This window comes from Muntiacus reevesi, chromosome 2, assembly GCF_963930625.1.
Source record: "Muntiacus reevesi chromosome 2, mMunRee1.1, whole genome shotgun sequence".
NCBI classification, from domain to species: Eukaryota; Metazoa; Chordata; class Mammalia; order Artiodactyla; family Cervidae; genus Muntiacus; species Muntiacus reevesi.
This window is the reverse complement of record NC_089250.1, coordinates 205,491,625-205,502,897: the sequence shown is the minus strand read 5'-3', so window position 1 is coordinate 205,502,897 and position 11,273 is coordinate 205,491,625. Positions and strand designations below refer to the sequence as shown.

The 11,273-nt window shown below is 55.4% G+C and overlaps 3 protein-coding genes across 12 annotated transcripts in view; 2 read left to right on the top strand and 1 right to left on the bottom strand.

Annotated features, from left to right (window-relative positions):
* Positions 1 to 339: 339 nt before the first annotated feature.
* VKORC1 (vitamin K epoxide reductase complex subunit 1) lies at positions 340 to 2,401 on the top strand. Of its 2 annotated transcripts, XM_065924705.1 has the most exons (3): positions 348 to 578; positions 1,386 to 1,495; positions 1,950 to 2,401. In XM_065924705.1, exons 1-3 carry the CDS (start codon positions 406 to 408, stop codon positions 2,156 to 2,158), a joined length of 492 nt encoding a protein of 163 aa, XP_065780777.1. In that variant the 5' UTR covers positions 348 to 405; the 3' UTR covers positions 2,159 to 2,401. The 2 variants fall into 2 exon arrangements, with proteins under 2 accessions (XP_065780778.1, XP_065780777.1); XM_065924706.1 differs by lacking the exon at positions 1,386 to 1,495 and having other exon boundaries at positions 340 to 578.
* Positions 2,402 to 2,544: 143 nt separating this feature from the next.
* PRSS53 (serine protease 53) lies at positions 2,545 to 9,323 on the top strand. 3 transcript variants are annotated; one of them, XM_065924703.1, is made up of 11 exons: positions 2,545 to 4,472; positions 5,422 to 5,442; positions 5,549 to 5,711; positions 6,030 to 6,295; positions 6,434 to 6,588; positions 6,748 to 6,967; positions 7,760 to 7,910; positions 7,993 to 8,237; positions 8,324 to 8,463; positions 8,653 to 8,869; positions 9,169 to 9,323. In XM_065924703.1, the coding sequence occupies exons 1-11, from the start codon at positions 4,415 to 4,417 to the stop codon at positions 9,186 to 9,188; spliced, it is 1,656 nt and encodes a 551-aa protein (XP_065780775.1). In that variant the 5' UTR covers positions 2,545 to 4,414; the 3' UTR covers positions 9,189 to 9,323. The 3 variants fall into 3 exon arrangements, with proteins under 3 accessions (XP_065780775.1, XP_065780774.1, XP_065780776.1); XM_065924702.1 differs by having other exon boundaries at positions 8,653 to 9,323; XM_065924704.1 differs by having other exon boundaries at positions 4,414 to 4,472; positions 5,549 to 5,605; positions 8,653 to 9,323.
* Positions 9,324 to 9,445: 122 nt separating this feature from the next.
* The window catches only part of ZNF646 (zinc finger protein 646), a 29,780-nt gene continuing 27,952 nt past the window's right edge, over positions 9,446 to 11,273 (bottom strand). For all 7 annotated transcript variants that reach the window (XM_065924698.1, XM_065924694.1, XM_065924693.1 and 4 more), the window contains one exon: positions 9,446 to 10,057. In XM_065924698.1, the coding sequence (XP_065780770.1) occupies positions 9,936 to 10,057 (122 nt within the window). In that variant the 3' untranslated portion in view covers positions 9,446 to 9,935. The remainder of the gene's footprint in view (positions 10,058 to 11,273) is intronic.

Genomic DNA, 11,273 nt, shown 5'->3' with positions numbered 1-11,273 from the left:
GTCTCTAGTTCCAGGATTCTCCAAAGTTAAAACAGGGCTTGGACTAGAGTAAACGCTATATATTGCTAGCCCGATTAATATAATTTGTAAAACTCCGGAGATTCCATTACCCTTGAGGCACTGCAGCCGCCCGGACTACAATTCCCATCATGCCTAGCAGCCCGTCAAAGCCATAAATACCCATGTCCCTTAATCGGTTTTCCAGTCCCAGCATTCCTCAACTGTTTTCCTACCGCGGCAGCACGCTTGCCAAATCATAGGAGCAACCAATTAGATCAGGGAGTGCGAGACCAGCAGGCCAATCGTTCAGCTAGAGGGGCGGGAGCGGGCGAGGTCAAATCTGGCCCCGCCCCTGCCCCGTGGCCGGTTCGTTTCCGGCTGAGGCTTCGGGCGGGACCAGAAGACATGGGCCCTACCTGGCGGAGTCCGGGGTGGGTGCGGCTCGCGCTCTGCCTCGCGGGCTTAGTGCTCTCTCTCTACGCGCTGCACGTGAAGGCGGCGCGCGCCCGGGACCGGGATTACCGCGCGCTCTGCGACGTGGGCACCGCCATCAGCTGTTCGCGAGTCTTCTCCTCCAGGTGCACGGAGAGTGGAGGGCTTGGGGGACCGCTGCTCGTGGGAGCGGTGCATGGGGTCCAGGTGTGCATGGCAGCCAGGCTGCCAGATCAATCGGGGGTTGGGGTTCCCGAGGAGCGGACGCGCGGGACCAGGCTGCTCAAGGGAGCGTTGCCTGGAGAAACGAGTGTGTCCAAGATAGGAGTGTGGAGCTATGGGGGCAGATAGTGCTGGGGACTGGGATTATTCGAGGGGATACATGTGAATCCTGATGACAAGGAATAACAGTGACCGGGCAGGACACAGGGAGATGGGGTCGAGTGTGGGAACTGATTATAGTCTTAAGGATGGGCGTGCCTGGCGACAAGGTGGCCAGGTCTGGTTATGCTTGAGGATACAGAGTTTGTGGGATGACCTGAGACAGAAGATGGGGGAGGGGGGTGGGGGCACTGGAGATTTAGGGGTCCAAGGCAGAGAGATTCTGTCCTGGTTTCCCAGTCTCTGGTAACTCTGTAAAATAAGATGAAGGGTTATACGCACCTTACCACCATAGGATTTATTGAAAGTCTAGGATGAAAAGAAGCGTCTATGGGAGAGCCATGGCCAGGCCTGATCTGGGGATGGGGGAGGATAGGGGCAGTGACATGGAATCCTGCCTTGGCCAAAGAAAGGCTATGCTCGGAGGTCACTGACCCTTGGACTCATGTAGGGGTTGGGGGGAGGGTGAGATGGGGAAGGACAGCCCAGCTGGCTTCTTGGAAACAACCCTCCCAGGATAGGGCTCAGGGCACTGGGTTGACACTCCTAACTTAGGCCCCCCCTTCCACTAGGTGGGGCCGTGGCTTCGGACTGGTGGAACACGTGCTGGGCAAAGACAGTGTCCTCAATCAATCCAACAGCATATTTGGTTGCATCTTCTACACACTGCAGTTGTTGTTAGGTGAGTGGCCTTACCCTCTCGTGACAGTCCCCTTCCCCTCTTGGCCAGCCCAGCCTGAACTCTTGCAGTCTTGGTGACCCAGACGGCCAACTAAATGCGCATCACTGAGCACCAAGGGGGTGGGAACTTACAGGAGTCTTTACTGTCAGAAACAGAGGGCCCTTAGAGACTTCCCAGGAGCCCGGTTTTCTAGAACAGACTCCTTTCTGGGGGAAACCCAAGGGTTGCTATCTCTCATCTCATGTAGAGCTCAGCAGGAAAATTCACTATTTTGGTCCCAGGGATCGTTGAACACGTAGGAGAACCAGGGTCTTGGTGGGGCCTGTCTGAGCTGCTCATATTAGAGGCTCTTTCCCCACTAGCCCCTGCTGTCTGGGTGGCACCATGGAGTCATGGCATGTTCTAGTAGTGGCCAGTTCCCAAAGGCTATGTCTGCCCCTTTTCTGCCTTACAGGTTGCCTGCAGAGCCGCTGGGCATCTGTTCTACTGAGGTTGAGTTCCTTGGTGTCTCTAGCTGGTTCTGTGTACCTGGCCTGGATCCTGTTCTTCGTGCTCTACGATTTCTGCATCGTTTGCATCACTACTTATGCCATCAATGTGGGCCTGATGGTGCTCAGTTTCCAGGAGGTCCAGGGACCCCAGGGCAAGGTCAAGGAGCACTGAGCCCTCACCCCAAGCCAGAGTGACCTTTGCCCAAGAAGGCCACATCTGGGTTCTTGGAAGAGTCTGCAAGTTGCCCCCACCATACTCCCCACACAGGACAGTGGACCAAACATGCCACATTGTTTCCTCCACCTTAGTGCCTCTGTTTCTGTTCCCAATGGCTGGTTTCCAAAGCTCCTGCTGTTGTTCAAGGAGGGAAGGTTCAGAGCAATAAAATTTTTAAAATAAATTGACCAAATCTGAGCCATCTGTCTGCCAGGGACCTTAGTGTTGGGCTTCCCCTGATCTTTCCTCCTCTGGGACTGGAAGATATGAGTCAGAGGGAGAGTGGAGGGCCTGCCTGGGAAGGGTGGTTAGTCCCTTCTCCAGTATGTGGAGTCAGCAAAACCTGGGGTGCCATCAGCCCCCCCCCCCCAAGGAAACAGGCTGGTAGTGTTCTGTGCCTACTACCCACAGAAGACAGGCCTCATCTTCTGGGGCAGCCAGGTATGTGCTTGCAAGGGCGAACTGACTTTCTGGTTCTGTGCAGACGTGCCTGGAAGTTCTTCCTGTAGTCTAACCTTAACCCCTCCAGCTGCCTTATCTACCACTAGAAGCCAGTCTTGATAGCCCTGGAAGGAAAGGGACAGGCTGTGTTTTGGTTTTGTTTTTCCTAATGTATCCTAAGTACTTATCCACATGCAAAGCACTGTTTAAGGACATGCCGTCTGTCAACTCATTTAATCCCTATAGCAATTGTATGAGGTAGGTATTACTACAGTCATCCCTTGGTATCCATAGGAGATTGGTTCCAAGACCCACCCCACTTCCCAAACCAAAATCCAAGGATGCTCAAGTTCCTTATAGTAAATGGCGTAGGGAATTCCCCGGCAGTCAGTGGTTAGGACTCCACGCCTTCACTGCTGTAGGCCAGGGTTCAGTCTCTATAGTCAGGGAACTAATTAAGATCCAACAAGCCATACAGTACACCAAAAAAATAAATAAAATGGTGTAGTATTTGCACATAACATACATACATCTTCCCATATAATTTAAGATATACTTTTAAGTCATTTCTAGATTACTTATAACATCTAATATAATGTAAATAGTTGTAAATACAATGTAAATGCTAGGTAACTAGTTACTGCCAAGCAGTACACTCAAGTTCTGTTTTTTGGAACTTTCTGGATTTTTTTTTTTTTTAATCTGCAGTCGGTCGACTCTGCAGATGTGGAACCTGTGGATACAGAGAGCTGACTGTATGTCTTGTGGAGGATACTTGAGGTTCAGAGAGGCTAAGTAATTTGCCTAAGATCACACAGCTAGTTGGGGGGAGGGGTTAGGAAACCCTCAGGATTTGAATCTACTAGGTCCATATTAGCTCCAGTGTCTGTTCTTAACCCAAGCCACAACTGCCTCTGAGTTGGGGCCACGGTTCCTAAAGAGTCTGGGCTGGTCTGAGTTAGAAGTCAGAGAGAAAAAGGATTCACCCTGAGTATTCTTGCCTCCTGATTGAGTTTTCCAAAATCCAAGGATGCTCAAGCCCCTTAAATGTTCTAGGGAATTCCCTGGTGGTCCAGTGGTTAGGACTCCACACCTTCACTGCCGTGGGCCAGGGTTCGATCCCCTAGTTGGAGAGCTAAGACCCCACAAGCTGCACAATGCAGCCAAAAAATAAAAATGGTGGGGGAGGTGGGCCCCACATAACCCTGGTTTCCCAGGAAGGTGGCAGAAAGGCATTGCGATTTGCTAGCTTCAGCCAGCAAGAAGCAGAGAGCCCGACCTCTTGACACCCAGTCCAGCAGATGCTGCCTCTGAAGCATGGGAGAAGGTATGTGAAACCCACTTGGATCCAGGCCTAGGAGAGAGGTGGGAAAGGCCTGCCTACTGTGCTCTTCACCTGTACCAACTCCCCTGCTGGGAGCAAGTTCACTCTGCCAGGCTGCGGTAAAGGCATTTTTACATCCAACAGCTCTGAGCTTTTCAGACAAGGCATGAGGAGCTAACTGTCCAAAGTCATTCACGTGTTAGGGGGATCTGGGATGTGACCCCAGGCAGCGAGGCCATGGCTGAGGCCCAGGGAGAGGTGGTGAATAGCCCAGGGTCACACAGCCACAGCCCCAGAGCTAGAAACTGCTGGCCCCCTTCCAGCCCAGCAAAAGCAATGACACCTGACTCCTAGCAAATTGGGGGTGGAGCAGAGGTGGAGCTAGGGAGACCCAGGTGGCCTCTCTTGAGAACCAGAGCACAGGCGGCAGATTGACCTGGAGCAGCATGAAGCAGAGCTGGGGACTGAAGCTGTTAATCCTGGGAGCCGTGGTCCACATAGAGGGTGAGTCACCCGGGTTTGGGGGGGGGGGGTTACGGTGATGGTTTGGGGGCTGTCCTCTGCCGGAGCAGCCCCTGAAGCTGGGTGTGTGGGAGGGAGCCTGTCTGGGGGGGGTGACAGTCAGCCTGTGGCAACGTAACTGTGTCCGGGTGTGTGTGTGGGGGGGGACACATATGTGGCTGCCTGTGTCCAAATGGGTGTGATTTCCTTGGACTGGATTATAATCTGCGTCTGCAGGAACTGTCATTATGCCTGTGTGTGTACCCTGTGCCCTCGTTGGCCTCTCTCCTTCCACAATAGCTTTAGGCAAGTTCTGGGGCCCTTTGGTCTCAGCCTCCCCATCTTTACATACATCCCATCTCTCCCATGTTCAGTGGATGTGTTTGTGTGTGCCTGTGATGGGGAAGAGGCAGGGCAGGGGACCCTTTGGTAGCATCTCTTTCTAGAAAGACGGGGGAGGCCGAGTCGTCAGAAGAGGGGTGGGGTGAGTCTCAACTCCTGACGCCCTCCGCAACTTGGACATGACGCAGGCCTCTAATCCTTCCTCTTAGGCCTCCACAGCCCAGGGCACAATTAAGCTAATGCTCTCCACAGACACAGGCTGCTCCCTGACTCAGCGGTAGGGGCAGGAGTTGGGGGTTCTGACGCCTGGAGGAGGGTTGGCCTGGTCCCAAGCTGAACCCCAGGTCCTGCCACTCAATGCCCAGGAGTGCTGAGCACAGCACTGGGAGAGGAGAATTAATGACTGAGTGTACACTCTGAATAGCTTCCAATAAAAGCTGTTTCTTGACCTCATATAAATATTTTCATTCTGGGAGGGGCCGGTGTGGTAGCCACAGACGGAGTCATAGCAAGGACCCCAGGCCAGTCCCCCCAAAACCTGTCCCCTCCACCAAGGCTGGGCTGGGCAGGTCCCCTCCCCCAAGGCTCACCTGCATCTTTCTCTTCCCAGGTCTTCAAGCAGCTCAGCGTGGTAAGTTCTGGGACTGTGGGGCCTGGGCCTTACTTGGGTCTGGGTCATGCTGGAGGTGAGGGCAAGCCAGGGGCCTGCTGTCAGCCTGATTCATGTCTCTCCACAGCATGCGGGCAGCGAGGCCCTGGTCCCCCTGAGCCTCAGGAGGGCAACACGGTGCCTGGTGAGTGGCCATGGCAGGCCAGCGTGAGGAGGCAGGGCATCCACATCTGCAGCGGGTCCCTGGTGGCAGACACCTGGGTCCTCACTGCAGCCCACTGCTTTGAAAAGTGAGTCATGGCTGCAGTCAAAAGATTTCTGGCTTTGGGGTGGGTGATTTGTCCCCAAGCCCTGCAAGACTGAGCCCTGCCCCTAGAGTAACAACCTACCGTTTATTTAAAATGTGCCACATGCCGGGAACACACTATCAGATTAATGTCAAACTTTCGTGGTAGAAGTCTTACAGATGTGACAGCTGAGGTTGGGAGGATGGCCCTTGTTCAAAGCCACAGTTTTGGCCACCTGTCACCTCCTTGTGCTATCTCCTACGGTGTCACTGTCTCTGTTGGCACTCAATGTTTGGGTCTTATCCCCTCTCCCCCTTCCAGGGAGGCAATGACAGAACTGAACTCCTGGTCAGTTGTCCTGGGTTCTCTGCAGCATGAAGGTCTGAGCCCAGGGGCTGAGGAGGTGGGGGTAACAGCTCTGCAGCTGCCCAGGGCCTACAACCACTACAGCCAGGGTTCAGACCTGGCCCTGCTCCGGCTCGCCCACCCCATGGCCCACACACCTCTCTGCTTGCCCCGACCTGCCCATCGCTTCCCCTTTGGGACTTCCTGCTGGGCCACTGGCTGGGATCAGGACACCAATGATGGTAAGTGCTGGCCTGAAGCCCAGAGAGGTACTTGGCTTGCCCAAGGTCACACAGCCTCAGCTGCTAACTGTTCCCATTCCCCGTCTCCCTTGCTCTTCTGGGCCCAGACTTTGGCCCCAACCCCCTCTCTTTTGCCAGCTCCCAGGACCCTACGGAATCTGCGCCTGCGTCTAATCAGCCGCCCCACGTGTAACTGTCTCTACAACCGCCTACACCAGCGGTCACTGGCCAGTCCGGCCCGGCCCGGGATGCTGTGTGGGGGTCCCCAGCCTGGGATGCAGGGGCCCTGTCAGGTCTGAAGGGGAAGATAGGGGAAGGGAAAAGAAAGAGGAGGGGGCCTGCCATAGGCTGGACACTCAATCCACAGGGATGGGTGGAAGGGCGGCCCACAGCGGGTGTCTACCCAGGGCTGGGGCTCAGATGTCTGTCTCTGACAACACTGCCCATTTCAGGGAGATTCCGGGGGTCCTGTGCTGTGCCGCGAACCCGATGGACACTGGGTTCAAGCTGGGATCATCAGTTTTGCATCAAGCTGTGCCCGGGAAGACACTCCTGTGCTGCTGACCAATATGGCTGCTCACAGCTCCTGGTTGCAGGCTCGAGCTGAGGGGGCAGCCTTCCTAACCCAGAACCCAGAGACCCCGGAGATCAGTGATGAGGACAGCTGTGTAGGTATGAGCAGCGGGTGTCAGGAGTGGGATGTAGGGGAACCTCCCCCTGGGCTGCATGAGGACTTCTGGGCAGCAGAAGGTGGGACCCGCAGTGGAATAAATTTCAGTTCAGAATAGAAAACTGATTAACGAGGCATCCACGCACTGCCACGGAGTAACAAGGGGATTTAAAGGACCCTTTCAGACCAGGATGGGAACAGCTCCATTTATGTCTGAGAGACATAGACACTTCAGAACTTTATGCCTTTGGGTTCAGGTAAGAAGAGGAATTTCTGGTACCTGGCTGAAGGTCTGGGGGGTAAGATGCAAATTTCCAAGCAGAGACTCCACAAGATTGGAGAGGGCAGGGTTCCCACTCAGTAGGGTGTGAATTCTGGCGTTAAGTGACTAACATGCAAATAGCATGCAAAATAATTCCTGGGATGGAAGCTCTATCTTGATGGGAAGAGAAGCATCAGTGAGCCAGGAGTTCTGGGGCCATTCCAAGCCCAGAGGGGTGCAGACAGGCGGGGTAGAGGAATGATGAGCGGGCCACTCCCATGATGCTGGACCATCAGGGTTAAAAGCTTAGACCCTGGGTTTTGAATCCCAAGTTGGCTACTTGCCTGTGGTTACTGAGCTAGAAAGTCACTGAACTTCTGGAATGTTGGTTACTTCAGTAGTGAAAATAACAAAGATTCAGCTTAAAAGGATAACGTAAGGATATCTGATAGCACACAGCAAGCTCTTAGCGCAGGGCCTGGCATGCAGTGAGTGCTTAGAGAAGGCAGATGATGTAATGCATCTGTTTCAGCCTGTGGATCTCTGAGGAGAGAAGGCCCTCAGGCGGGAGCTCCCTCCCCGTGGCCCTGGGACGCTAGGCTGAAGCACCAAGGGAAGCTAGCTTGCGGTGGAGCCCTGGTGTCAGAGGAGGTGGTGCTGACTGCGGCCCACTGCTTCATTGGGTGAGCCCTGACTCCCTCGCCCTGCTCCCCACTTCTAACGGTGGCTCTGCCACCCAGTGCTGTCACTGCTGTCCTTGCACAGGCGCCAGACCCCAGAGGAATGGACAGTAGGCCTGGGGGTCGGCCCAGAGGAGTCGGGCCTGAAGCAAGTCATCCTGCACGGGGCGTATACCCACCCGGAGGGGGGCTATGACGTGGCCCTCCTGCTGTTGGCCCAGCCTGTAACCCTGGGCCCCAGCCTGCGGCCCCTCTGCCTGCCCTATTCGGACCACAGCCTGCCTGATGGGGAACGCGGCTGGGTCCTAGGGCTGGCCCGCCAAGGAGCAGGTGTGTGGACAGGAGAGGGCGCCCAGCAGCTGGGCATGCAGCCTGGAGGCTGAGGTAGCAGCTGGGTCTTCTCCCTTACCCTGCAGACACCAGCTCCCCTCAGACAGTGCCTGTGACCCTCCTGGGGCCCAGGGCCTGTAGCCGCCTGCACGCAGCCCTCGGGAGCAATAGCATTCTGCCGGGGATGGTGTGTACCAGTGTTGTGGGCGAGCCGCCCGGCTGTGAGGTGAGCCCCACTCCCCTAACGTCACCCCACAGGCCCCTCGCCCTCCCACTCACAGTCTGACCTCTCACCTGTAACCTTTCTGCCAACTGACTCCCAAAGAGCCAGACCCTCAGCCCCGGCCCCTCCTGCCCCATGCAGCCGCCTAGGAAGAAGTCACAAAGCTGAGTCCCCTGACCTGACCCCTTTCAGGGCCTGTCGGGGGCACCGCTGGTGCACGAAGTGAGGGGCACATGGTTCCTGGCTGGGCTGCACAGCTTCGGAGATGCCTGCCAAGGCCCCGCAAGACCTGCTGTCTTTGCAGCGCTCCCCACCTATGAGAACTGGGTCAGCAGTTTGGACTGGCAGGTCTACTTTGCTGAGGAGCCCGAGCCCGAGCCCGAGCCCAGAAGTTGCACGGCTAACATGAGTACGTGGCCCTGGAGCCTCCTGCCAACACCTGCCTCCGCAGACCCCTTCTCTGCCGGCCCCAGGCTGTCTGTCCGCAGCCACCTCCAGCTGAGGCGGGTGGAGCCGTGGACGGAGTCATGGGGATTCAAGTACTAGCTCTTGTCATTGACTGGTTAGGAGCACATCTCTCAACCTGTGCAGCCCTCACTTTTCTCATCTGTCATAGGGGCTCAGGGGCACCTCCTTCCTCTTCCTTTGAGGGAGGGAGGGAAGCTGTGAACTCGAGACCAACCCCACCCTCCTTCCTCTCCCTGACAGGCCAGCCAGCCAACTGCTGACAGGTGGCTCTGGGACGCTGCAGTCACAGCAAGGCAACTCCCACAAAATTGCTTCTCTCCCATCCAGCCCCCTGCCTTTCCCAGGCAGGTCCGACAGCGCAAAGGGCTCTGGGAAGGAACCTGCCCTGAAAGCTCCACCCTGCAGGACAGGGAGATGTCGCCCGTGGATTCCCCCTACCCAGCTGTGCAGTCCAACATAGGCGTCCCAAGCTTTTCCTATTCTTCATCCCTTCAGATCCAATGACACCAGCCAAGTACTTTGAAAATTTCTTTTTTTGGGGGGAGCAATTTTCCTGTTTTTTAAAACTTAAATAAATTGTTACAAAATAGACTTTAGAAAATAAGTTACAAATTGTAGTAAAAGGCTCCCCATCCACAGGCAACATTTCCACCTGTGGGGGCGCTCTCTGAATCTGCCTCTCCCTGGTGTTGCAATCTGGCTGGTAAGGGTGGCCCAGCATCGTGGCCAAGCCGGGCACTGGGTTTCTTGGTGGGGCTGGTCATAGGAAAGAACCTGGTGACAAAAGCTGGGGCAAAGGAGGTCCCTCAAGGACAGGACAGAAGGAACATCTCACCCCCTCCTTGGGAAAGAAGCCAGATCTGGGTCCTCTTCGAAGGAGAGGAGAAAAGAGCTGGGGACGCCCAAACTACTCCTGAGCAAAACAAGGAGATCAAGCCTTTCCCTGCAACTCGCCCTGCACCCACCCACCCCCCCGCCCCATATTCTGATCTTTGGAGACTGGAACTTCAGAGGGAGAAGCTGAGGTCTGCAGGCCACTGGGGTGAAGGGTCCAGGAGTGGGGCCGTGGGGGTGGGTGGAGGAGGCAATGACAAGTCCCCTCTGCCCGCCGCTGGTGCCTTTGGGGTTCCTGGGGAGAGAGAGAGGAGGTGACTGAGGGGGCAAACCCCACACAGCATGTACCCTGCTCCCTACCCCGAAGGCCATACCCCACAGTCCTGTATGCGAATTCCCAATTATTTTCCCAGACCTGGCTAATTAGCTCCTTGCTCATTCCCTTGGGGGCAACAAAAAATCTCTTATTCTAGTAATATGTGCTGCCGAAGCGAGCACATGAAATCTTTTAAAAGCACATTGTCAGCACTCTCAGGGGAATCTCACCACTGTCCCCTCCTGCCCTGATGATCCCTGGTCAAGGGGATCATCCACTCTCTCAGGGACACCCATGCACTAGATGGAAGGGGTCTTGGGATAAGGGCTACAGGCTCCTAGAGGAGGTGGAGAGTGAGCCTGTGACTTGCAGAGACAACCGACCCTCCCATTCCTCCACAAGTCTGGGCGGAGGTGACTTTCCATGAAGATTCCCCTGATAAAGGATGGGAGATAGAGGCTAATGACTGTTGTTGCCACAGCTGGGCCTGGCTTCAAAGAAACAATTATCTGTGACTCAGTCCTTCAGTTAAAGGTGTGCTGGCGGGGACGGGGGTGTGCAGGTGGAAAGGGTGGTTTGGTTGGATCCCAAAAAGGAAATGCACAGCACAGAGAGAAGGATGAATAAAGGGAAGAAGAGACGTGGACCAACATGGGTGGGCAAGGGCCAAGGGTCTAGTTTCCAAGAAAAGAGGAGGGGGAGCAGAAACAAGATATGGGGAAAGAGGGACAGGGTGCTGAGTGCCAACAAGTGACCTGGTTTCCCAGAACAAGTCAGCATGGAAGCCACAAAGCAGTCCAGTCCAGGGGTGCCTCCTGTGGTCCGTCCTCATTCCCGGGATCCTGGCCTACTCTAAGAAAGAGCAGAACTGAGACTATCTTTTTCTCCGGAAATCATTACTTAACTGGCTGGATCAGAAGGGTTTCCAGAAGTATCTATAGTAGCCAGATGGTAGCTGGCTACCAGTCCTCCCCAGACAGAAAGACCATTTCTCTTTGGCTCCGACACAGCCAGAGGCTGTGAGCCCTAGCACACAGGGGAGCCCGAGCAGCTGCCTTGGCTCCGACCCTGCCACCCCCGCACCGCACCAACCCACAATGCTCCCTACTTACCTGACTCATGTGGTCAGATCTCAGCCGCTCTAAAGGCAGCATCCTCAACCTAGCTTTCTCCCTATCCCAGCCTGGGCCGCCTC

Coding starts and splice junctions, on each gene's coding strand:
- VKORC1 (XM_065924705.1), top strand. CDS start 406: ATGGGCCCTACCTGGCGGAGTCCGGGGTGGGTGCGGCTCGCGCTCTGC. Junction 579..1,385: donor TCGCGAGTCTTCTCCTCCAG/GTGCACGGAGAG, acceptor CCCTTCCACTAG/GTGGGGCCGTGGCTTCGGAC. Junction 1,496..1,949: donor CACACTGCAGTTGTTGTTAG/GTGAGTGGCCTT, acceptor TCTGCCTTACAG/GTTGCCTGCAGAGCCGCTGG.
- PRSS53 (XM_065924702.1), top strand. CDS start 4,415: ATGAAGCAGAGCTGGGGACTGAAGCTGTTAATCCTGGGAGCCGTGGTC. Junction 6,296..6,433: donor GGATCAGGACACCAATGATG/GTAAGTGCTGGC, acceptor CTCTTTTGCCAG/CTCCCAGGACCCTACGGAAT. Junction 8,464..8,652: donor GCGAGCCGCCCGGCTGTGAG/GTGAGCCCCACT, acceptor GACCCCTTTCAG/GGCCTGTCGGGGGCACCGCT.